General features: G+C 39.8%; 1 protein-coding gene and 1 long non-coding RNA gene across 13 annotated transcripts in view; both read left to right on the forward strand.

Moving 5' to 3' along the window:
* Positions 1-26649, forward strand: part of ZNF638 (zinc finger protein 638) — a 156478-nt gene that overhangs the window by 89543 nt on the left and 40286 nt on the right. For 8 of the 12 annotated variants that reach the window (XR_011646190.1, XR_011646191.1, XR_011646192.1 and 5 more), the window contains exons 2-5: positions 7421-8918; positions 13411-13472; positions 25524-25562; positions 26309-26601. Coding sequence is in view for 4 of the 12 variants with exons in the window: in XM_004473277.4 (XP_004473334.2) it covers positions 7421-8918; positions 13411-13472; positions 25524-25562; positions 26309-26601 (1892 nt within the window). In the remaining 8 variants the exon portion in view is untranslated. Of the gene's footprint in view, positions 1-7420; positions 8919-13410; positions 13473-23842; positions 24811-25523; positions 25563-26308; positions 26602-26649 lie in introns of those variants that run through there. The other 4 variants (XM_071208904.1, XM_071208906.1, XM_071208907.1 and 1 more) reach the window with 3 other exon arrangements.
* Positions 16096-22323, forward strand: LOC139436767 (uncharacterized). The gene is made up of 2 exons (XR_011646194.1): positions 16096-16249; positions 21122-22323. It is a non-coding gene; the product is annotated as an uncharacterized lncRNA (long non-coding RNA).

Below are 26649 nucleotides of genomic sequence, written 5' to 3' on the forward strand. Positions count from 1 at the left end.
ATGCTCAACTGCTTGAGCCACATCTGCACTCTCAACATGTATTACTTTTTATAATTAAATTTTTAAAAACTATAAACAAATTTGTTTTATATAGCTGAGAAACAGCATAGAAAGAATACTCAGAGGAGATGTAGATTCTATATGATCTTGCTCCTTACTTCCTGGCTATTTTCTAAGGTTTTACTTTTTAGTCTGTAAACTGTCACTCCTTTACTCATAAGTTCTCCAGAGGCTCAAATGAGATGAAAGTGCTTTAAAGTAAACCCTGAAGAGCTATCAAGTCTTAAGTGTGGTGTTTGATATAAATCCTTGCATTATGAATCTAAGGAGGGAAGTAGTATGACCAGCTGGTTAATTTTTGATGACACTTTTGGATTCTAAGAGATTTCAGTTCTACCCATAACTGTAAGGGAAAATTAAATTTCTTCCTGAAAGACTGCATCAAAATAACAGGCAGTTCTTGATTGTCCGTGGTAGCGAACATCTCATGGAAAAGCAGCTCTAATTTTGAACCATAAAGTATGGTATATTCTCCCATGCACACATATGCACATACACAAAATTAGAAGGAACTATTTCAAAATAATAGGTTACCCTGGATGATTTTATTGGTGAGGATTTTATTTATTTTTCTACTTAGAACAAATATATGTGTTATGTAACTAGAAAAATATTTTAAAGGTTTAATGGTACTTAATTGCAGTTTTCAAAGGATTCAGTAATTAAGAACTCAGATGTCAACTCAAGTTTTTCCCAAGTTTAATGATTTCGTAAGTTTGCTATTCATAAATTTCTTTGGGTGAACAAACCTCTTTATGACTGGAACTCCTGGGACTAAATGGAAAAGACTTTATAATAACTGTATTAATTTGACTTTTCCAGGTGTTAATGTCAAATTTATCCTTGCCTTATGGTTCCAGTTTCTTGAATTGTTTTAAGGTTATGTTAGTATCATTCTCAAAAGGCAGGGGTTTTTCTTTGGTGTAGCATAACCTAATTCTTGATCAGAGGTTTCTTACCAAGAATGCTTTGCTTGTTTTGCTTAATTTTTCTTCATTTCACAGGTTAACTTCTACCAAAAGGTAGATTGAAGTAAAATATTGAAATACGTAGCTGTTTAATAACTGATTAAAAGATTAGGTGGGAAGGGAGAATATAGGAAATAATGAACTAACATGAGATTTTAGACTTAAATCTGAGTTTGTTATTCATATGCTGCTTATTAGTGTAATAAATTAGCTTATTTTGTCTGTTAGACGTTGGTATGGCAATAAATTAATTGAAAAGAATGAAGTTTTTTTAAATAATCCATGTAGGTTTTAATCTCTCCTACCTTTATTTTTTGTTAAAAGTATCATACTTGGTATTTAGTATTTTAAAAAAACATTTTATTATAGAAACTTTCAAGTATATAAAATATGGAGCAGAGTAGGTAAGAAATCCCTATAGACTCATCACTCAGCGTCTAAAAATATTTTTGCCATTCCTGTTTCCAAAAATTCCTTCACCACACATACTCATTCAGACACATATTTTTCCTAATTTATTGTAAAGAAAATCTCAAGCACATCATTTCACCTACCAAAACTTGAGTCTGTAACATTTGACTCTTGCTAGTGCATTTGTGAATCTATGTAGGTACTTGTCAGATTTTTTGTATAATAACCAAGGAAAAGGTGTAACTTTTTAAATGGAAGAACTTTATAAGAAATTTTATATTTTGCACTTATTTTTTTTTTAGTTTTGTTATATTTCTCTCCCCTTCCTTCCCTCCCTCACCCCCCTCACCCCACTGTTGTCTGCTCTGTGTCCATTTGCTGTGTGTTTTGTGTCTGCTTGCATTCTCGGTGGCATTGGGAATCAGTGTGTCTCTTTGTTGTGTCATCTTGCTGCATGTGTGGCGCCACTCCTGGGCGGGCTGCATTGTTTTCGCGCTGAGTGGCTGTTCCTTGTTCATGGGGCACCCCTTTACGGGGGACGCCCCACGTGGCACAGCATTCCTTGTGTGTGGCAGCACTGCGCGTGGGCCATCTTACCACATGGGCCAGGGGGCCCTGGATTCACACTCTGGCCCTCCTATGGTAGGCGGATGCTGTCAGTTGAGCCACGTCGCTTCCCATGTAACTTTAGACTGGATTACACTGTTGTACATTTGGGGAGGTTTTTTCCCCCAGATATTTTCCATTAAGTTTTTTGTTTGTTTTTTAAGAGACTTTTATGTTATTACGGATTATTGCTTTAAAATACTTTTTTACTGAATTGTGTTTACCTCTGGGGTTCCAGAATAACTATTGCATTGTGCTTCTTTGAGGATGTTTTGTTCTTTAGAGATTTAACTGTGTTCTTGTGAATCTGTTAAGATAGAGGTGCTTTGTATATCAATAGGAATTTTTAAAATGTCTGCTTTTGCTCACTTGTCAAACCCCTCCCTCGCCCTGAAATTTAACTCTCCTCTTCTTTGCAGAGGTAGGGATTTAGAAATTACTGAACAAAGGAATGAGGGAAGGAGAATGGAACTAAGTCAGGCACATACATAAGATACTGTTTCAAATGAAGAAATGGATACTCAGGAGGTTAAGTGGCATGTCCAAGATCTGAATAGTAAATGGTGAATCTGTTGGAATATAAACCCAGGTGTATACCATCAAACTTGTTCTTTTCAATCCATCATATGTGTTTTAAGGATGCCTCTATCCTCAACCTACCGTACCATTCTCACCTGGTTACATAGAGATGCATGCTTTTACACTTTGAGACTACGCTTTAAAACATGGTTAAGTATGGTTGAAAATTTCTGTTGGCACTATATTTTAGACTGTATTTCTTTCAGTACTAAGAATATTAGACATTAGGTACTGATGAAGGAGATTTTCTGATATTAATCTTTAAAACCCATGCAGGGGTTGTACCCTGCAAAGGGGTGCCCCAATTTTGCAAGTGAGGAAATTTCTTAAGTCAGTGAATGCTATTTGGGTGGGAGAATAAGAAAAATGAGAAGCTCAAATACCTTGCTGTAAAACTTAATAGGAAGTATTCATTTTAATTTTACTTTTTTTTAAAAAGGAGGTACCAGGGATTGAACCCAGGACCTTGTACATGGGAAGCAGGTGCTCAGCCACCAAGCTACATCCACTCCTCAATGAGAGTTGGTTTTTTCATTGGTTTTGTTTTTAGAAGATACTGGGTATCAAATCCTGGACCCTATACATGAGAAGCAGGTGTTCAACCCTCCTGAGCTAAATCCACTCCCAGGAAGTGTTCATTTTAAAAACATTTAAATTGAAATGTAAAGAATTAGTATCTCAGCTATTAGGAAACCTACATATCCTGAAAATGGCTATTCTTTAATAGTGATGGATAACAAAGGTTATATTTACTGTGGTATCTGTCACTTATCTCTTTGATTGGGTAATTTCTGTGATACTAATAATATTTTCAAATTATCAAATCAGTGAATGCTATCCTGGGTTTCACCTAGGATACTTCTAATAACAGATTTGGAGTACCCAGTACTGTATTAATAGTTCTTAATTTTGGATTAGAAACCAGCTTGACTTTAGTAATACTGTTTACATATTTACTTATGTAATAAGATTTCATGGGCATTGCATCTTTAGTAAGCATTTAATCTTTTTGTTCATGTTAATTTTTAAAAACCTATTTTAAAATATTAGTAGCTTTGTATCTTGAATGATTTATCCCCTCCCCACCAATTAAATTTGCCAGGTTTTAAAAAATCTTTTGGTCAGTTCCTACAGTTAACATACTTTAAATATTCAGTAAAGTGAAGAAATGACTAGTCTAATACACATACTTATCTACCACATGGAGCAACTGGATGATAAAAGATTATTCCGTTTATCTTTGTAGATCCAGTTTTCTAGCATATAGCAGTGATAAGTTTGAAATAATTTAAAAGTAACTAGGTAGCTAATATTACAGGATTATTTACTTGGCACTAATTCTCAAGTTTCCTCTCTGGGTCAAAAGCATTAAAACATTTGTAGTTTCTGTTTTTGTTAGATGGCTCTGCTAAAATAATTTCTTTGCAGAAGTACCACCAATGCTTGTGTATATTATTCCTTGACCCTGACAACATTTAATTTTGTTTGACTTTTGTTCACCAAAGAACTTAACATACAGAATGTTAGTTATGGCCAGTTCTGAACTAAAGAGTGTTCTTAAAGTTCTGTAATGTGATTTCTGCACCTTGAATTTATAGCTAGAAAGTGGAAAACTAACAATTTTTTGTTAATATCAAAGTTAACTTGAATTATTGCTACATTTAATTGAAGCAAGTTTTAGATTTTAAAAAAATTTTTTTTCTTTAAAGCTTTTTATAATCGTACCTTTTTAACGTATACAGAATAGAATGAAACCTCAGGTACCAGTCATCCGGGTTCTATAGTTATTAGCTCCTGCCAATATTGTTTTTTTTACATCCACCTTGATTATTTTTAAGCAAATTGTAGACGTATCATTTTATATTTATTTCAGTATGAATCTCTAAAAGATGAGTTTTTAAAAACAATACTGTGGGTAGTGGATGTAGCTCAGTGGTTGCATACCTGCTTCCCATTTAATGAGGTCCTGGGTTCAGCCTCTCGTACCGCCTTAAAAATAAAAAAAACTACCTCGCTAAATTAAGAATTCCTTAATATTCTTAAAGAATCCAATCATTGTTAAAATTTCCCCAGTTCTCATTTTTTAAAATTTGTTCAAATCAGGATCCATGTAAGGTCCATATGTTGTATATACTGATCCTTCAACAGGTAGCTTAATTCTCCTTAAATCTATAGTGTTGTAGGTTTTAACCTTTTTTAGACCATAAATTCCTTTGTGATTCTGATGAAAGCGTTTGATCTTTTGATAAGGAAAATAGAGGTTCATATCACCTCCACACCCTCAGTCACTTAAATTTGCATATACTTTCAGGGGGTTGATGGTCCTTCCAGCATCCCTGCATTCTCAGATTAAGATATTATTGACCCTTTTAGGCATTCTCTCACACTTTTTTGTGAAACCAGGTGGACAGATCTGGATGTGATATGTTAATACTGGATGTGATGTGTTAATACGATTCTCTACCTGTTCTGATTCCTGTTCTTGACTCCCATCTTCTTGATATCCCCATCACCACCACCATCACATTTCCAGTAAACTAGTAGTTAAATCTAGAGGTTTAATCACGTTCAGATTTAGGTTCTTTTTGCCTTCCATGAATGCTTTGTATTGTGCTTCCATGAGAAGGCACATAAAAATCTGGTGGTCTCTCTGTGTGATAGTGTAATGATTGCACAGGTCTGTTAATTCATTAGCTGGAAAGTAAGATATTCTCTCATTTTTTTATTAGCTGGAATAATTTTATAAAGAGGAACTTTCTTTTATCAACCATTTGATTACCTTGAAGTACAATTTTTATAAGGAAGGGCAGAGTGTCAATTCTCCTTTAAAAACAAACTGGATAAAAAGCAACCAGTTTTATGGTTTGTTTTGATTGGAAGAAGTGAAGGGGAAGTAGGGAAGAGAAGAATAGGGGCAGAGATCTAACTGGAATAAGTAGCTGATAAAACTAGGTTAGGATTGGTTAGATTGGTTGGACTTTGGACTTTACACATGAAGGTGAGAAGTAAAGGGAATGAGATACTTTTGGGTTTTTTAACAGAGGAGTGATGTAAAAGGTTAAGTCTTGCAAAGGTTAAGTCTTGTGGCAGTACATGAGCTTGGAAGGGAGAGTGTTCACTGATAAAGTCTATTTCTCAGACAAATTAACATTTCATTAACATTATGTAAAATAAAAGGAAAAAGTATTTGTAGATAACCATGGAATATAGTTTACACTCTGCCCTGTACAGTTTTATAAGTTTTGTCAAAATGTATAATGGCCTGTATCTGTCATTGCAGTGTTATGAAGGATAATTCACATGTCCCAAAAATGACCCTTTGTTGCAACCTATTCTTCCCTTTCTCTCCCCTTAATGACCTCGGCAGCCACTGCCTTTATATCAGTGATACACGTTTTCCTATTGCTAGATTAATAAGTCTACAATGGAATAATAATAAGTCAGCTTTATCCATTGTTCATTCCCCAATCTGGAGGATATGGGGATGGTAAAAAAAAATATATATATATATATGTATATGTATATGTATGTATGTATATGTATGTATGTATATATACATACGTAGAGTCGTGGATGAAATAGCTTGGAACAGAAAGCAGTGATTATCAAATAGAGTCTGTAGTAGACATAGATGTCTCAAGATTGTTCTGCATTTCCATCAGTCATAAAAGTAGGGAACTGATAGCAAGCATGGGCATAATCTGCTCTTTCTTTTGAATTGGTAGAGGGAAGGCAAAATGAGTGGCTGGTGACTTCAGTCCTGAATAATAGCTATAAAGGGCTGTTTGTTTCTGTAAAGTGGCTTGGAGCGTGTATAGCTTTGTATTGATGGGCTAGGAAGCAACCATTTCAACTATTACAGTGTCTGGAAACAGCAACATATCCTTGTTCTTATCTGTTAGTGGTTAAATGGTTGGATTATGGAGCCAGATTAACCTTGAATGTGGAAAGTTATTTCACCTCTCTGTGTCTTAGTGTTCTCTGTAAAACTGCATATCTCAGGTCGGTCATTATGAGAAATGAATCAGTCCATATAAAGTGCTTAGAACAGCCACTGACACATGGACAAGTAAAGTTAGCCATTGTTAATTATCTATATAAATATCTTTATAGTCACTATGGAGGAGATCCAAGAGAAGGGTGACTTGTTTTGTTACATATTATGTTGTATGTTATAACCAATTCCATGCTGTTATACACTGCTTTGTTAGACATTGTAATTGAGTTATTGGCGACATACTTTTACCTTAAAAGAAACTATTAACAGAAACCTAAGAATAGTTTAATTGCTCATTGAAACTTCTTAGTTGTGAAGGCTGATTCCTGGAAAGAATGTCTTGGAGAGATGGGTCTCATAAAACTTAAAAGCTTATAGTTCCTGTTTTCATTATTTGTAAATCTTATGACACATAATACTGTGTTTGCATTTCTAAGAATTTTACTGCCTTCATTTTCTTTTCAGTATTAAAGAGTGAAGTAAATCCCCAATTTTTTCCCCAAGATTATTTATAAGGAGTTATAATCGCTGTTCAGAACCTAGGACAGCACCCAGTGCAAAGCAGTATACAAGTACTCTGGCTTGAGGTTTGGGGTTTGTGTTCTGGATTCGGGAAAGAAAAGAAGAGGAAGTGTTGGGGAAAGTTTAAAATCCTCAGAAACCCTTACTCTGAAAGTATATGAAATGCAGAATGGTTTCATGGCTTTAATTCAAAATGTTTTACACTGGCTGTAAAACCCACTTCATGAAGGAAGTAGTTTGCGTTAAAATGATCTAATATTTGTGTTTTAACTTTCAGCTTTGTGTTATTCTTGGAAAATTTCGCACCACTTGTGAATTCCTTGAACCTGGGCATTGCAAACCCACTTCTGTTGGGCCCACCTCCTTTGCACTTTGCTCAGATTAAGACGCAGTTGGCGCTTCAGCAGCTGAATGCCGTTGCCTCACATGGTTCAACATCACCTTATAATTTATTAAATCAGGCTTTCTTGAAAATAGCCATGTCGAGACCCAGGTTTAATCCTCGAGGAAACTTTCCACTTCAGAGGCCACGAGCACCTAACCCTTCTGGGATGAGGCCTCCAGGACCATTTATGAGGCCTGGATCTATGGGTCTTCCAAGATTTTACCCAGCAGGAAGAGCTGGTGGAATTCCACACAGATTTGCTGGTCATGAGTCTTATCAGAATATTGGACCACCGGGAATGAATGTTCAGGTAACTCAACACGGAACTGATCCAAGATTGACCAAAGAAAAATTGGATTTTCATGAAGCACAAAAGAAGGGGAAGCCTCATGGTAGCCGGTGGAATGATGATCCTTTGTCTGCATCAGTAGGAGTAAAACAGAGTTCTATAACACAGGTTACAGAGCGGAGTCCTAAGGTGCAGAGCCGCTATACAAAAGAGAGTGCCTCAAGTATCTTAGCAAGTTTTGGATTATCTAATGAAGACCTGGAAGAACTCAGTCGCTATCCTGATGAACAGCTAACTCCTGAAAATATGCCATTAATTTTGAGGGATATAAGAATGCGAAAAATGGGGCGCCGATTACCTAATTTACCTTCTCAGAGCAGAAATAAAGAAACACTTGGTAGTGAGGGAGTTTCGAGTAATGTGATTGATTATGGGCATGCAAGCAGATATGGCTACACAGAAGATCCACTTGAAGTACGTATTTATGACCCTGAAATTCCAACTGATGAGGTCGAGAATGAATTTCAGTCACAGCAGGGTATTTCTGCATCTGTTCCCACTCGAAATGTGATACGTAATTCGTTGTTTCCTGTTGAAGATGTGTTTCGACAGATGGACTTCCCCAATGAGTCCTCCAATAATCAGTCCTTTTTCCCAGTTGAGAGTGGATCCAAGATGTCAAGCTTACGTATTTCAGGAGGACAGTCAGTCCTTGAACCCGGGAAAACCGTGAGCCAATCCATTAACCAAACAGTTAGCCAAACAATGAGTCAGTCTCTGATTCCTCCATCTATGAACCAGCAGCCTTTTTCATCTGTAAGTCAACAAGAGAGGATCCCACATGAACCTGTGATTAATTCGTCCAATGTACACAGTGGATCAGGAGGAAGTAAAAAGAATTACCAATCAGAGGCTGACATGCCCATTCAATCTCCCTTTGGGATTGTGAAAGCATCATGGCTACCAAAGTTTTCACATGCTGATGCCCAGAAGATGAAGAGACTTCCAACTCCTTCTATGATGAACGATTATTATGCAGCATCTCCAAGAATATTTCCACATATGTGTTCTCTGTGTAACGTAGAATGTAGTCATTTGAAGGTGAGTGTTTTTAAAGATCACTGTACAATGATACTCAGCGCCTGACTAAATTTCTTCTAAATACTGATATGTATGCTGGTGTTAACTAAGCAGGCTGGAAATGGCAGAAATTAGTTTTGATTGCAACATCAGCACTTAGTTATAAGTAGTTCTGGTCTAAGCACTGAATTGAGTGTTGGGCTTTCTGTATTCCTGTGACTGGGTATGCCACATAATTTGCCCATGTATTTTGAACTTAAAATTAGTTATGATAAATCCCAGAAAACAACAAACTACTTACAAGACAATATCATATGAATCACCTTTAAATAAGAGGGTTACATATTCTGATAGTGTGAAACTGAAAAATTGATATAACACAATTATACCACACACTTTTAAGGGACAGTATACTGTAAACTTCCATGTAACAACCTGTTTTGGGTAAAGGCACTTAATGCTAATTCAGATATTTTCCGACTCTGTATATGATAGTGGTTTTAAATAAGTGATGAGGAGCTGCCTAAAACAACCTAATCTGTAGCACAATTGAATCAAGATGAATATGCTATTTAAGGACCAGCCGTGGGCCCCGAAAGGAGTGTAGAATGATAGAAGTCTTGAGAGAAAAATCTTGAAAAAATGTATGTTAAGTGCCTTTATGGGTATTTATAGTTAAAAGGTAGTATTTTGCAGAGGTGCTAGAATGTAGGTTAGTGGTATAGTACATATCATTTAATAATAATCATTGGTAGATTTGAGTAGGAATTTTCAAATAAGTTATATTTACTTAAATATGTTTAGAAGCCACTGTTTGTGATTTATAAATATAGATTTTAAATGGTCAAGAGGGAATGTACTTCCCATAGGAGCAAGCTTTTATTCAAGGCCATAGGCTTAAAAATCTATGGGTATTAATCCTTTTACTGTTTTTATTTTTTCTCTCCTCCTTCCAGTGCTTCCCTTTTATTTTCTTTATTACCCACTCACCACGTTTCAGCCACCAAGAGTGTAATACCTAGGGCTGAAGCTTTTGTCTTAAGATCAACTCCAGCAAAGGAACCAACCCTTCTGCTTAATATTAACCCTCATAGCAGTATTTCTATCTCATTTTAGCCAGATGTACTGAGATCTGATAAAATAGTAGTTGCCTTATCCAACCAAAAAGCACGGCAAAGTCTTTCTTGCAAAATCTCAGAATAATTCAAAGTGCTTAGTTGTAAACTAAGTATAGTTACGGCCTAAGTACTGAATTGAGTGTTAGGCTTTCTGTATTCCTGTGACTAGTTATATCACATAATTTATCCATTTATTTTGATCTTTTTAATTAGTTATGAGTCCCGAAAAGATTGTTTTGATATCTTAAAATAAAACTTTTTTGTTCTGTAGACTAGAAAAGATACACATAGTGGCATTTATTGACGACCAGTTTTGTACATGACTGTATTTATTAGATGCTGAGGCAGAAATGAAGAACTATATATAATTTAGCCCTTGTTCTTATACAGTCTCTTGGAAGGAGAAAAATTACACACTCAAAGAGTTTAAAAAATGAAATTACAGAGCAACACATAATTTGGTGATTATATTTAACTTGCGTTTGTGTATGCTGTTAGAGGTTAATTTCAAGCTTACATTAGTTCAAGCCAGTATTATCAATTTACCAACATGTATTGTGTATCTAGCAGTATGTGATTAGAACTATAAATCGACTTCTTGACATCAAAGGGCTTTTATATCTAGGGTTTTTATAGTTAGATAAAACTAATTGAGTGGAAGTAACTAAATGCACTAAGTATGTCTGGCCTAGAATGATGTAGGAGGGAAGACTTCATGAGGTAGGTCTTAGATGAAGGGTAGTAGGCTTTAGATAGGTCTAGGGGAAGAGTGATGACATTCCAGATGGGAACAACAACATGCAGAGCGGTAAAGTTCCTGAGAGAAATCTGTACTGTATTGTGGTAGTAGGTAGTCGGAATAGAGTGGTAGGCATATTAGAAATAATTATGAAGAGCCTTGAAAACCTAGCTTAAAAAGTGTAGACTTGAGGCTAGAGGCAGTGGGAAGCTAATTAAGTTTCTTGATATGTGTGGTGACTTGTTGAATAGTGTATTTTAGGTAGATGAATCTGGCTGCTATGTGCAGGATGAATAAGAATGAGAAGAGATGAGTGCCTAATGAGGAGGCTTCCCTAATACTCAAATGTTAAGTGGTGAAAACCTGGGTTAATGTGATAAAAGTAAAAATTTGAGAGAAAGAAATCATTTAGTGATCATTAGAGCTCACAGAGATTGTCATTTTTTTTTTTAAAGGGTGCCTATTAACAGAAGATCAGTGGAATAGGGATCACCTTAAATAATTTTTGACTATTGGATGACTCAATGATAGGGGTTTGTGAACACTGCCTCTCTTGTTTCTATGATATGTTTTTGCTGTCTTGTGAAAGTGCATATATATGACATAGATTAGCAAATAGATATAAATTACCAATTGCAAATTTTTTTTCTTGCTAAGTAACATCTGACAATTTCTGTCTCATACCTCCCAGTCTTTAAAACTGTGTTGTCTGAAGATGTGCTTTGAGAAGGCAACAGTAGAATATAAATTAAGTTTCTTTCCTGAACTGGGGTTCAGACTAGAGGAGGAGCAATAAATGTTCATGTAGCCTATCCTTGGTTTAGAATCTGTGACTTTCTGACAATCAGTTTGAGAAAGTACTGACTTGCACAAAGGGTGTTTGATATAGTCAGAGGAGAGAAATTGTTATGGGTCAGTATTTTCACAGTTCACTCTGGGCTTGGTAAGTAATAATCAGGTTTTCTCTGGAAGATGCAGTGCTGCTTTTGGACCTTTATCTAATTTGGATATTGTTACTAAAGACATTTACCAAGCTAAAATAATGTCAGTGAGTAAAGAGGACCTATTGAAAAAACAGTAGGGGGAGCGGATGTAGCTTAGTGGTTGTGCACCTGCCTCCCACATACGAGGTCCCAAATTCAATCCTTAGTACTTCCTTAAAAAATCATTGAATTGTAACCTTTAAATGGGCGAATTAAATGGTAGGTGAATTATATCTTAATAAAACTTTTTAAAAAGAAACTGTGTATGTGCATGTGCACGTGTGGTGTGTGTCGTGATGTGGAGAGAGTATTCCTTGAAGAAGGCAGCTTTCAGCTTCAGCTAATAGTTGCTACATAGAATACATGTCTAGTATTATCATGCCTTTCAGTTTTTTTTAACAAGAGAAGCTGGAAATCTGGATTTGGGGATAAAATCTCTGGATTTTTAAATGTTGGAAATTTACTCAAATAAAACACTCAATGGTCCAAATAAATCACCCAGTCTGCTGCCTGCCAGTGTGTCTGTTTGGTTTAAAAATATCCAGTTACTATCAAAGACTTGGGTTTCGCACTAATTGGAGACTTAACTGCCAGTTCCTGCTAGCTCTCTGTGTCACTGAGCAGGATATGCAAATGTTTTCTTTTTTTTGCAGCCCCACTGCCATGACTTAATGAAATAGGGTTTGTATATAACTTGTTGCTGAAAATTACAAGTAGCATGCACCTGTTTTCAGATAGTTCTTGTCAAGGCAAAATCCAAAATCAGTGTCAACTGTTGCTTTAACTGTGGACATTGTTAGGTTTTTCGCAGTCACCATAAGCTAAAATGTTTTGAAATGGAAACATAAGATTTTCTTCAAGGAACTGTGTAAGTTTTTGACTGTTGAAATGCTGGAGGAACAGTAAAACTTTGAGTAACATACCCATTGCCTTGAACTAATTGTTTCACTTTTGGGACTGTAACTTTGAAAACTGTATTGACTTGTTCCTATTTCTTAATCAGATATCTTTTAGGAGTTATTTATAGGCACAGATTGTAATAGTAGGGCCGATTTGTTTTTTAATGAAGTAGTGTATAAAAAGGCATTTCATTCACTAAAGGTCTATATGTAAGGGATATTTTATCTTTTGAAACGGTATTACTTTCTCAGATTTGATCGGTAGCACTTTTTCATATTTTTACTAATCATGTCATTTGCCAATATAGTGAGTACCTTATTTGGGATGATATTGGCCTAAGAGGTAGGATTTTGTTTTTGATGTTGTTTGAACTTTAGAGATATGTCATTGAGACCCTGTATTTTGAAGATCCTGTTTCACAGATAACTATTTTATTTATAGATTTTTTGATGTTCTCTGGAATGTTGTTATGTTTGAGATGAGCTTTTTCTGATCCTTTTAATTTCTCCAAGTTTAAATATATATTTGATTTCAAATAAAGTATCCATGGGTATGATTTTTTAAATGTTTGCTATACTGCAATATTTTAGAATGGAACTAATGAGGTACTTTTGTTTGAGGGTCTTTAATTTTTGTTTGAAAATTTTGAGTAAAATGCTGTTTGTAACTAGATTTGTGTAACTTTTGAAAAAATTTGCTGTCATTTTTAAAAAGCCTGACTCATGAGTTGTCATGGAAAATATTCTAATTTCAGCACTTTTCTTTTACAATAGGATTGGATTCAACATCAAAATACATCCACTCATATTGAGAACTGTCGACAGTTACGTCAACAGTAAGAACATTTTTCCTTTCTATAGGTCGCAGATTTATAAGGAGTGAATGTTCAGATATGACTGCTAAATACCTTTAGTTTGTTACATGGGAGAAAAAAGATTTTCAGAGAACTGTTGTCTATTTAAAATTTAATTTTATAGAAGTATATTTAATAGTTTTTCAAAGCAGGAGTATTAAATATGATCTTTTCTTTGGCTCATAACTTAATTCCCTATAGGTAGAATACCTACATATATATCATTGCTTCATTCTTTTCTGACTTGCCTTCCTTAGGATGGTTTATTTCAGAATACATTTCTTTCCCATCTCCTGTCTCCTCCCCTCTTTGCCAAAGTATCAGTATAGAAATAAAAGCCAACCCAAACCAAAACCTAGTATTTAATTTCAGGTCTGAAGTGCCCCCCTAGCTTAAAGCCGTAGCATTGGTTCTTTGACTCTTCTACCTTTTCCTTAAGACAGGATACTTAGGAAGATTCCCCCTACTAGCTAAGGAGGTTAAAAAAAGTACGATTTTAACAGTATTCTATGCCTTTGAAAATAGCATAAAATTAAATTGCTTTCCCCTCATCATCATTGCACATTATCTATTGTAAAATAGATAGGCGTTAGGTTCCTGGTCACCGGAATGATAGTAATATGTTCCTGGGCAAATGAATTTTTAGTAGCTCATGTTTGATTTTATTCTTTATGAAAACATCACCAAAAAAATTTTTTTTGAGGTTATTATTAAGAAGTTTCAATTGCAGGTGACAAACCCAATTCAAAATAGTTATACAAGTATTGAAATTTATTGCTGATTTAACTGAGAATTTTAAGGGGTGGTTTTAATTTCAAAAACAGCGGAGTTCAATGCTGAAACAAAAGTGTCAGAAATAATGCTTTCTTGGCTGTTCTCTTTTATGTTGACTTCATGAGTTCTCAGACTTTTCCTACATGGCAAAAATGAAGCCCTTTGTGCTAGATTTAAGTCATCTATACAGCTGGCATGTCAGGAGTTATGTTTTTTGGTTTTGTTTTTTAGCACCTCTTTACCTGTTACTGCTGCAGAAGTCCTTGGGTTGATACTTTTAGTCCACTTTTGATTTGTTGTCTAGCTCTAAGCCAATTATAGTGGTTATGGGAATAGGGACTCCGCCTTGGTTAGTGTTATTGGTCTCCTAGAGTTAAGTGTGGTATAAGCCAGACTTGAATCATACAGACTTGAAAAACGGAGATTAGAGCTGATTCCTCTGTAGATTCTGTGTGAATACATATAGTTCATAATGAGATAATTTTTTGTTTGAATTAGATAGGCTTTACTGCCCACTTAAGAGAGAATCTCTCCTAAGCCACACATTTTCCCACAGGTACCCAGTGGGATGTCTAATTTTAGTGAAGGTGAGGGGCTTTGATAGGAGTGAGTTATTGCTCTACTTAGGCATTCTCACTGGTAGGAGGATTGCAGCTACCTGCACTGCTATTTCTCTTTTTTTTTTTTTCAGATTTATTTATTTCTCACCCCTCCCCCCGCCCCAGTTGTCTGTTCTCTGTGTCTGTTTGCTGCGTGTTCTTTGTCCGCTTCTGTTGTTGTCAGAAGCACGGGAATCTGTTTCTTTTTGTTGTGTCAGCTCTCCGTGTGTGCGGCGCCATTCCTGGGCAGGCTGCACTTTGTTTCTTGCTGGGCGGCTCTCCTTACAGGGCGCACTCCTTGTGCGTGGGACTCATCTACGCGGGGGACACCCCTGCGTGGCAGGGCACTCCTTGTGCGCATGAACACTGCTCACGGGTCAAGGAGGCCCGGGATTTGAACCTCATGTGGTTCCCATGTGGTAGATGGACACTGTAACCACTGGGCCAAATGTGCTTCCCTGCTATTAATTTCTTAGAACAAATAGCAGGTATGTCTATTAAAGCCTTGTGTGTGGATAAGCCTATTACTTTCTTCATGCATACAGGACCCTGACCTTAATGCATGTATTTTCCAAAAGCCTGCCACTTTAATGCTCTACCCTTTTTTTTTCTTACCTATTCCAGTTGTGTGCTTTGAGTAAATCATGGCTTTCTATCCACTGCAAAAAATAAATTTGACCAGATACTTGTGATTTTTCTAAGGCAAAACATATATGCTACCACATTCTTTTAAAAGTATATTCCATAGTGTTCCCTTGTGTGGCTGTACCTTAATCTATTAAGTCATTTCTCCCTTGAGGGCAAGCATGCAAAAGTTTGGCTCACAGAACTGGCCGCCTCCGAGGTCTGAGGCACGAAATACGCCTCCCTTGGTTGGCCCCTCGGGACGAGGTATGCACCTTCGCCTCCCCGCAGGGGAAACTCACGCAAGCCCCCTCACACCACCTCCGTCTGGGCCAACCTCAGAGCCTCCTACCTCGTAAAGACACGCCTGCTCTCTTCCATCTATCAGCGAGCTATTCAGCTCAGCCCTCTCAAATTTAAGCTCTCCCTAGTAACTACTGACCAGCCTAGTAGACGAGTTCTGCTTCTATGCCCTTATAAGGTAACAACAGCTAATCTAGCCTATCAGAACCCAATCACCCTCCACCCATCCCCTCTCTTCATACTCTATAAAACTGCTTGTACTTCCTCAATAAAGTAGACCTGCGCCATCCGCCTCATCTCCGCAGTTGTCCTTCGAGCCACTGTGCGTCCTCTCACGCCTGCGCCTCCCCACCCCGAGCCCCCTGTCTAGAGAAGCGGGGGCTCCTCACCTCATTTGGCGCCCAACGTGGGGCTCCCCGTGGGGCCTGGCTTCAACCGCTCGCCGTCGTCCAGGAGCAGGTAAGGACCCCTCCGGGTGCACCTCCCCTAGCTAGCATGGGGAGCTCACTCTCCTGGCAGCAAAGCCCGCAGGTTCGGGCCCTTGCCGCCCTCTTAGACTGCCACAGATGTAAAGTCTCAGCCCGTCAGCTTCAGACCTTCTGGGACCTCCTTCTTCCCTTTAACCCCTGGCTTACCACCGCCAACCTCTGGGACCCAGACACTTATCGTGTGCTCATAGATCGGGTCACCTCTGCCATGGAGCACGAAAATAAGCGTTTCCCTCCTGGCCTCATTCCTACCCTCATCACCATTCGCTCCTGCCTCCAAGGAGCCGCTCCTCCCGCCGCGGCTTACAGCTGCGAGGAGGACAACCCCACTGACGACAGGGACGATGACTCCATCTCCCTCGTGTCCCAGCTTAACAATCTCTTAGAGCCCGCGCAGCCGCAGGCGCTCTCTCCTAAAGTGCAAAATCTTGAGCCATCGGCACCTCCGCTTAAGCATCAAGATGGCGCATTTCCGCCTTCTTCCCCATCCGAGCCCAAACATGGCGCACTTCCGCTTTCTTCCCCGCTCGCCGCGCCCAAGGACCCAAGCGGCCACCCCCCATCTCCTCTCCCGGGGAAGGCGCCACCTCCCTCCACAGCGGCTACGTCACTCTACCCTTAACTTCCTGCTGCCGCAGCACAGGAAGTCCCCAACTTCCCCCACCCTCCCTGTCCGCAGGGCGGGGCCGCCGCAACCAACCCCGTTCACCCAGGCGCCTAGCACCTGCCTAGGACTAACCAACCCATACCCGCATGCCGGCTCCTCCATGTCTGCCCCTTGGCCGTTCCCCACCAGTCTCGAGTCGCAGCCAAATAGTAACTCCCCATCATTTCCTGCTGCGCACTTCCAAATGATGTGTCAGGAGCCTTCACCTCTGCCCGCCCCGAGCGGCTCCGCTCAGCCTTCAGCCGGCTTCCCCCAGCTCTTCCCCCTCAACATCCAACAGACTCCACAGCACCCCCTCCCTTGGTACCCCCACGAACGCGCAGAGGTCAAACGCCTCAGGGAGGCAGTGAAAGAGGACGGTCTCGGCAGCCCTTACGCCAGACAGCTCCTCGATGACATCTCTCTTCACTTAAATCTCCCTTACGATTGGCTCTCTGTTGCCCGCGCCATCCTAACTCCCGGTCAATTTGTCAACTGGCGCGCGCATTTCCAGAACCAAGCCGAACTCCAGGCAGCCACCAACCTGCAGAACGGCGTCCCCTTCCCGGCCGAGGCCTTCTTAGGCACCAGGCCTTTTGCCAACCCTGGGGTATACGCCCGGGCGCCTGCCGCCTTCTGGGATCAATGCCGTTCGGTTGCCTTGCGAGCCTTTCAAAGCTGCTCGGCTATTAAGACTGATGGTCTCGCTAAACTTACCCAGAGGAAGGACGAGGACTTCTCAGCCTTCATTTCGCGAGTCCAAGAGGCCTGTGAACGAAAAGTAGAAAATGATCAGGCCCGCCGAGCCCTCGCTAGGGAACTTATCCTAGAAGGGGCAAACTCGGCCTGCAAGCAGGCCATCTTGCCTGTGCGTGATAAAGACATACATGAATGGATATTGGCATGCAAAGACTTAGATCAAACCACCCAAGTCCTAGCCACCACCCTAGCCACCTCCATAAACCATTCCACCCAGAACCTCGCCGACACCTTGGCCTCATCCCTGGCTGAGGCCCTCTCCCTTACCGGAGGCTGCTTTAAATGCAGGGAAACGGGCCATTTCGCCCGCGACTGCCCCCAAGGACCCCGCCCTTCTAACCATCGGCCTCCAGGGCCTCCCACTCCTTGCCCAAGGTGCGGGCGTGGCTATCACTGGGCCAGAGACCGCAGGTCACGCACAAATAAGAGCGGCAAGCCTTTAAACTTCCAAGGGGGTGGGCCCCAGCCCCACAACCAAGGGGTTCCCCCCCCCCGGCCCCACAACCAAGGGGTCCCCCCCGCACGCAAACCACCAAAGCCATAATGTGGTCCATCCCCATCCACCAAAATAAACCTCTTCTAGCCATAAAAGTTGGAGGAAAAGGTGGAGGGCAATGGTTTCATGGCACCCTTGACTCCGGAGCTGAAGTCTCCTGTTTCCCCATTTGTTAGGAACACCTATGGGAAACCATACCAGGTCCTCCCATACAAGGTGCCACTGGGGAAGCGCCCTCCCGAAAGACTAGGAAATTAATTCCATGGGAGGACGAAGATGGACACAAAGGGCTATTTCAGCCTCTCATTGTGCCAAAACTCCCTACTATTCTATGGGGCCGTGATATCCTCGAACAAAGCGGTGCTATCATCTCCACCGAGCACCCTGGGTCTACGGAGCACCCCTAATTCTAAGCGCCATTGCTTGTAATTTACCGCCTCAACCCGTTCCTCTTCAATGGGACACAGAGGAACCTATCTGGGTTGAGCAAGGGCCTCTCCCGTCTCATAAATTGGAAGCTTTAAAGTTATTAGTACAAGAGCAGCTACACCTGAAACACATAGAACCCTCTGTTAGCCCATGGAATTCCCCAGTCTTTGTCATACACAAAAAAGACAAATAGGCATACCGATTCCTCCATGACCTATGCGAGATAAATTAGCATATAAAACCAATGGGTTCCCCGCAACCGGGGCTACCTCACCCGTCAGCTATTCCCAAAAAATACCACATACTTATTATTGACATCAAAGACTGTTTCTTCTCCATACCACTGCATCCTAATGACCGTGAAAAGTTCGCCTTCACGGTTCCACTGCCCAATCATCAAGGGGCTAATGCTAGATATCAATGGACCGTGTTACCGCAAGGTATGAGAAACAGTCCAGCAATGTGCCAAGATTATGTCAATCAGGCCATTAAACCTCTTAGATCCTCATATTACATCATCCACTATATGGATGACATCCTCATCGCTCACAGTAAAGAAGAAATGCTAATCGAAGGGCTAAACCAATTAAAATTAAACCTCCAACAAATAAACTTAACCATCAAAGAAGAAAAGGTACAAAAGGTAGCCCCATTCACATTTCTTGGATACTGAATAACCTCCCATATAAACCCCATATCACCCCAACTCGAGTCTCTGGAAGCTCTCACTCTTACCGAGCTGCAACAGCTTTGCGGACATATCAATTGGATTAGAACCTCCATCCCTATCACTACACAAGACCTTGACCCCCTTTTCAGCTGCTTAAAACCCCTGGACACCCTTCCAATATATAATTCATAAAAAGATTAAAATCACCCAGGCTGCCAAACAAGCCATAGAAAAGGTGTCCCAGGCTTTGTCGAAAGCAGTTATCAATAGATATAACCCTGAGGAACCAATCTTAGCTCTAGTCCTCAAAACCCTAGGCACCCCAACGGGAGTGTTATGGCAAAATGGGCCTCTTCTTTGGGTGCATTTGTCTAAATCTCGCATTCCAAAGCTCCTGCCACTAATACAGGCCTTTATATCCTTGGCATCAGACCTTGTCACTTTGTGTAGGCAAAGGTACAATGTAGAACCTGCACGAATTTTATGGCCTTTAAATAAAGAACAAACTACCACCCTCTTGCAGGAGAACTATAGCATGCAAGTGCTCAAGGAACAGTATACTGGGGACTTTGACATACATTACCCTTCAAGCAAGTTGTTGCAAGGCCTTACAGGCATAAAGTTAATGGATCAAAACCATGCGTTCCCCTCTGGAGCGCCTATTCCTCATGCCACAGTAGTATTCACTGATGCATCCAAATGTGGATTTGGCTTTGTAGCATATACAACCAAAAAATGCACACCCTCATATCAGGCCTATAAGTTAACTAATTCAGTCCAGAGGGGCGAGCTACATGCAATCATAGCAACCCTTCAAACATTTAGTCAGGAACCACTTAACATATTTTCAGACAGCCAGTATGCCTGCGAGGTTTGTAAAACCATAGCGTACTGCACCTTCTTCCCCACAGACTCACCTCTAGATGCAGCCCTGGTTGACCTAAAAGAGGCCCTGGAGCATAGACATCACCCCTGGTATATCAGCCATGTTAGAAGTCATACTTCACTTCCAGGAGCTATAGCAGAAGGAAACCATTTGGTTGACTCTTTAGTCTTGGCACTCCTAATGCAACAATTGACCGTTGATCCCATCAGTCAGGCAAAAAATCTGCACGCGTGCTTTCATTTTCAGCTGCGTCCTTAAAGCACTTACTCCCTGACGTACCTTTAGACACATGCAAACACCTAGTGCGCCTTTGCAAAACCTACGCACCATTCTTACCATTGGGACCCCTACAACCTCAAGGGATTAACCCCCGAGGCCTGAAGCCCAACGCACGCTGGCAAATGGATGTCACCCACATCCCAACATTTGCTAGGCTAAAATATGTACATGTCATCATAGATACTTATTCTCATTTAACTTATGCGGCAGCCTTGGCCAGTGAAAAGGCTAGGCACTGCATAAAGGCACTGCGACAAGCCATCCTGTTCATGGGAGTGCCTTGGGACCTAAAAACAGACAATGGCCCTGCCTATACTAGCTGAGAGTTCCAAAATTTTATCAGAATGTACAACATCACACACCATTTTGGCATCCCATACAATCCACAAGGTCAAGCCATAGTAGAAAATACGTACCATCGCTTAAAGGTTCTCATTGAAAAAGAGAGGGGTATACAGCCCCAAGCTACACCAGATGAACTATTAACCTCATGCCTAATACACTTAAATTTGATGACATTTGACAAGAATGGCCTCTCGCCAATGCATAAGCTTTGGGGGCCCTCTATAATATCTACTCCTCTTCTCCTCGTATATTGGAAGAACCCAGAATCCAACAACTGGCAGGGACCCAGCCCCCTTCTAACCCAAGGACGAGGGTTTGCTTGTATTTTTCCAGATAACGTCCCACAGCCCATCTGGATCCCTGGAAGGAATGTCCGCCCAGCAACCGGAGACACCAAACCAACCCAGTCAGGGTCCATGGAAGCCGTCCCGGAGGGACCGCCGGCAGATGCGAGTTCTCCAACACCAGATACAACACCTCAACATGTCGGATGAAGCTCCAGACATCACCGCCCTGATCCGCCTGTATAGAAGAGCCAGAGCCACCAGCCCAACAAAGCCCCCTAACCTCGTTGCCCTGCTGCATGCTATGCTCTCGCTCGCCTCTACAGGCTAGGCCATGGAGGTCTGGGCGGCAGTCCATCATCCTCCTGGACTCCTTTTCCTTTCCCTGCAGAGCCTTGTTTTTCCCCAACTCATCCTAAGCAACTGCTCTCTACAGCTGCCATGCAACCCCACCTTCGTACCCACATCGATAACTCTCACTGTTTCTCTTACTCCCCCCCCAGACGCTCTCTTACTTATATCCTTTGGCAGTGTTGCCAATCCTATAACCAATCCTTTTGGAATTATACCCTCTCTCTGCAGCATGACATAGAAACCTTTAATGACCTCGTTGTCCCCGAATTTACTATTAGCCTCCTCAGTCAGCTACTCAATAAGTTCACCCAATTTTTCAACCCTGCCAATCTCATTTTCTATGGTATCCTTTTCCTAATAGCTGTTATTCTTCTCATAGTGTTCAGACGTGTCTTTACCTCCCTAACCGCGCTAAAGCAGAACCAGCGAGTTCTGGCTATCTCCACCCTAGCCTTAAAAGAAAGCAAAGGGGGAATTGAGGGCAAGCATGCAAAAGTTTGGCTCACAGAACTGGCTGCCTCCGAGGTCTGAGGCACGAAATACGCCTCCCTTGGTTGGCCCCTCGGGACGAGGTATGCACCTACGCCTCCCCGCAGGGGAAACTCACGCAAGCCCCCTCACACCACCTCCGTCTGGGCCAACCTCAGGGCCTCCTACCTCATAAAGACATGCCTGCTCTCTTCCACCTATCAGCGAGCTATTCAGCTCAGCCCTCTCAAATTTAAGCTCTCCCTAGTAACTACTGACCAGCCTAGTAGACGAGTTCTGCTTCTATGCCCTTATAAGGTAACAACAGCTAATCTAGCCTATCAGAACCCAATCACCCTCCACCCATCCCCTCTCTTCATACTCTATAAAACTGCTTGTACTTCCTCAATAAAGTAGACCTGCGCCATCCGCCTCGTCTCCGCAGTTGTCCTTCGAGCCACTGTGCGTCCTCTCACGCCTGCGCCTCCCCACCCCAAGCCCCCTGTCTAGAGAAGCGGGGGCTCCTCACCTCACTCCCTCAATATATATTTATGTCCTTAATTCCTTTTTTTAAGGCTTACCTTTTTGTCTCTGTCTTTGTAATGTGATATTATGGTAGATCTTTCTGGATTTTGGCATAGGGGTAGTTGGTTAACTTGAGGAAAAGACCAGTGCATTAAACTTATTATTAACAACAATTAATAATAATAACTATATGCTTGCTATGTACCCTGCATTATTTTAAGAGATGTACATAATTCATTTTACCTTTAGAGTAATACATGAGGTGTAGGTGCAATGATTATTCCTGATTTTACCAATAAGGAAACTAGGCATAGAGATGCAACTTTACTACTATCACACAGCAAATATGTGGCACGACTAGTCTGTATAGATCAGGGTCCTTTGCTTCTAAATCCTTTGTTTTTCCCTCAACATTTTATTTTGAAAAATTTCTAAGCTACAAAAATGTTGAAAGGATAGTAAACATTCATATAGTTAACATTTTGCCACATTCATTATGTCTTTTTATATATACATCTGGCTTTTTGCTGAGCTGTTTGAAAATCACAGACATTGTGATATGACCCCTAAATTCAACATCTATCTCCTAATGTAGAGAAATTTTTCTGTATAACCTCAATAAAACACGTTTAAGATGATTAACAGTTACTCTATAATGTCACCTAATAAATAGGCTAATTTCAAATTTTCCCACTTCTCTCCAAAATACCTTTTATAACTATCCCTGGCCAGGCCCCCCTCACCCCCAATCCAAGATTTGGTCAGGATTCATGCATTGAGTGTCTTTTAATCTATAATAGCTCATCTGGTTTATTTTGTTTGTTTGTTTCATTTTTTGGCAGGATAAGGAGGATGTTTTCCTGATAGCGGTTTTTTTTTTTTTTTTTTGAAAAGTGCAGGGTCTTGTGAATGTCTTCATTCTGTAATTGTGTTTCCTCATTAAGTACATGTTAAGTATTTTTGGCAAGAATACTTCATAGGTGATGTTTTTTGCTTTCTTGTATCACTTTGGGACACATTGTCAGTTGTCTAAGTTGTTAATTTTTAACCATTATTTAAGAAAAATCATGCTGACCTTCTGAAAATTTTGACTAGTTAGGCAGTATATGAGTAGTCTCACCTCGACTTATAGAGTAGTATACGTGCTGTATCTTTCTGCCGTGGATAGTAGAGAACATGTATTCTAGTAATTAATCTGTTTATGATCTAAAACCTTATTTACAACTTTTAAATGATAGTCCTCAAGTTCTTACAAATCTGTAAACTGGAGAGCTCTAGAAATTTAGTATTGATATTTATATGTTGAGAACCAGCTATATTTCCAGCATTGGACCTGTGAGAAAGTTCAGCTTTAATCATATTAAATAACTGGTTTAAAAGTTACCTGGTCATTAAGTGGTGGCAGCACCTAGTCATAAAACCAGTTTTGTCTGATTCTAAATTTTTACTTTTAAACACTAATACCCTAAGACTAGTTAGTTGATTCTCCTGGATCGTAGAGTAATGAAAAAATTTTCAAGTGTGGGAGTAGGTGACACAATTATCATGTATTGACAGTTGAATCTAGGTGATAGCTATATTATTAGCTTGTTTAAAAAAAGTCTTCGTTTGTCACCTCATAGTTGTGAAGATGCTCCAGATACCATGTCTGCTTTCAAAGCAGGAAGAAGAGGGCAAAAGCTTTGTCATTGGTCTTGTGCCTCTGTCTCATTGGTTCAAGCCTCTTGCTTGGCTATCTTGTAGGGAATCTGGGAAAGCAACTATTAGCTTTTTTCTAGCCCTTGTAATGGAGTTAGGCAGGGGCAAAGGTAATTTAGAATTGCTTGAGTAAGCCCACTAATAATGTCTGACACAAATAGCATCAAATAAAAACTACTTTACCCTTACCAATGTCTTGTCCTAATTTTATTTTCCTACCATGTAACTTCATAAAAGAATCTGCAGCCTCCATTTTCTTACCTGCTCTCATCTTGCTGCTGAAATTGTATTTTTGAATATTAATGCATGATTTAATCAGGTCCAACTATCTGAGTCTAGATTCTTCAGAAAAGTTGAACATAAAGATGTAGTCTTTTTTCTTAGGCTTCTGTGGTATTGCTGGTTTTTTTTTTCTCTCTCCCTTTGCTGCTTAATCTTTGCTTTACTCTTAAATGTTGATATGCTTAAGATTCTGACCTCATTCCTCTCTTTTTTTCTGTAAATACCATTCTCTGTTGGTCTTACTTATTCTTCTTAGGTCTGTAGTTGTGGCTTCTATGTGCATGATTTCTAAGTATCTCAGCCCTGACCTGTTTGCTTAATTCTGGATACCGAGTTCTGGTTGACCTGAAACATTCCTGTGGTCTCCTCACTTCAGAATTGATCATTGATTCCCCATGGCCTTTTGCCTAGGTACAACCTCCTTACCTGTTTTCAAGGCTTGTTATTGTCTCTGAACTACCTTTCCAGATTTTTCCTCCCATAATTCCTTTTCATTTCCATGCTGCAGCCAAAGTGAAAAAACCATGTATTTGTCTCCGATCCTTCATTTATTTATTATTACTACATGAAACCTAATCTGATCCATGCCCATTGATAGACCTTATTGAAGGCTATTGAAAAGTAACCTCTCTCTGAATTCTCCCCTGATTTTTCCAGTAGCTGTATCTCTCTCCCTAGGACCACTTGGAACAACTTACAGGGCACCATTCATACCATATGAGGTGCTACATAAATAGAAGTATGGTGTCCCCTGGAGTTCAGTGAAATGAGATAGCGGTCCTTCCTAAACCTGTAGAATCTTATACCTCTTCTTTACCACATAACACTTTGGTGGTGTACTGCCAATTTTACTTAAATTCTGAAATCTTCAAGTGTGGGGAATATGTCTCCTTTCCCTAATGTACCTACTAGTATAATACTTGATTATTTATTGAATTAGACACTCAAAGTATTTTACTTCCAAGAAAATTTTCATATTTTAAAATATGAGATAATGAAATAATATGAATAAATCAACTCTGCAAACTTAGATTTTGGACATTTCTCCTGGTATACTGTAAGAATAATGGGACCTTAGAGTCTTATTTTTAACTGCTCTTTAATATTATTTATTCTCAAACTAGGTACCCTGATTGGAATCCTGAGATCCTCCCATCAAGAAGGTAATTTTTTATAGTATTAAAATTTTGTTTTCTTATAAAAGTAAACAATACTTGTTATGATAATGTTTTGAATTGATTTCTGCTCGTCAGTATTTTTCCTTTTTAACAATAGGTAAATGCAACAAACTCTGAATCCTTTTCTTAGCCCAGCTGAAAAGTGAAAGCTCCCCTCTCTGAACATCTACTTTAAGTCTTTTCTGTGAAAATATTTTATGCAGACTTTTATTATAATTTCATGTTTGTGGGATCTGAGATTGTAAATTCCTTAAAGACAAGGAGTGGTCTTATTAAGCTTTGTATCCACTAGGGGGCCCTACTCGCCATATACATAGATCAGTACAGTAGCCAAAGAAATATTTGCAGACAGCATAAACTTTCAGGATAAAAATTGTGGAAAAATATTTACTAAAATAATTTCCTCCATTTTTTATATGTTAACTTAATTTCAAAACATAGTCAGATACAGTAGATTTATGAAAAAGGCCAAGAAATTGATAATTGTTTTCTTTCGTAATTTATCAAAACAGGAGTCCAAGAAGTTGGACAGCTGGTCATCTCTTCTGATTGTTTCTTATTTACCTACAAAACAAAATTGCATCATAACAAATGGGTGTTTGTTTTAAGTAAATGCATGGTATCAGAGTTCAGTGTTGATAACTGTGTTTCTAAGAAGCTGTGCGTCATGTAATATAATTTCCATTGTCATTAAATTGCTGAGTCTTGTATGTTTTTTCCCTACTTTGTAGAAATGAGGGCAATAGAAAAGAAAATCAAAGTCCAAGAAGACGTTCCCACTCTCTCAGTCCTAGGCGTTACAGGAGATCAAGCTCAAGTCACAGATTCCGTCGATCTCGAAGCCCAATACGTTATATATATAGACCAAGAAGTCGAAGTCCAAGAATTTGCCATCGTTTCCTTTCTAGATACAGATCCAGATCCCGTTCACCGTATCGAATTAGAAATCCTTTTAGAGGTAGTCCAAAATTCTATCGATCAGTTAGCCCTGAAAGGATATCAAGGAGATCAGTGCGATCATCAGGTATACCAATGGCTACAAAATAGTATATCTATTTATTTTGACTAAATT

This window comes from Dasypus novemcinctus, chromosome 17 (assembly GCF_030445035.2).
Source record: "Dasypus novemcinctus isolate mDasNov1 chromosome 17, mDasNov1.1.hap2, whole genome shotgun sequence".
NCBI classification, from domain to species: domain Eukaryota; kingdom Metazoa; phylum Chordata; class Mammalia; order Cingulata; family Dasypodidae; genus Dasypus; species Dasypus novemcinctus.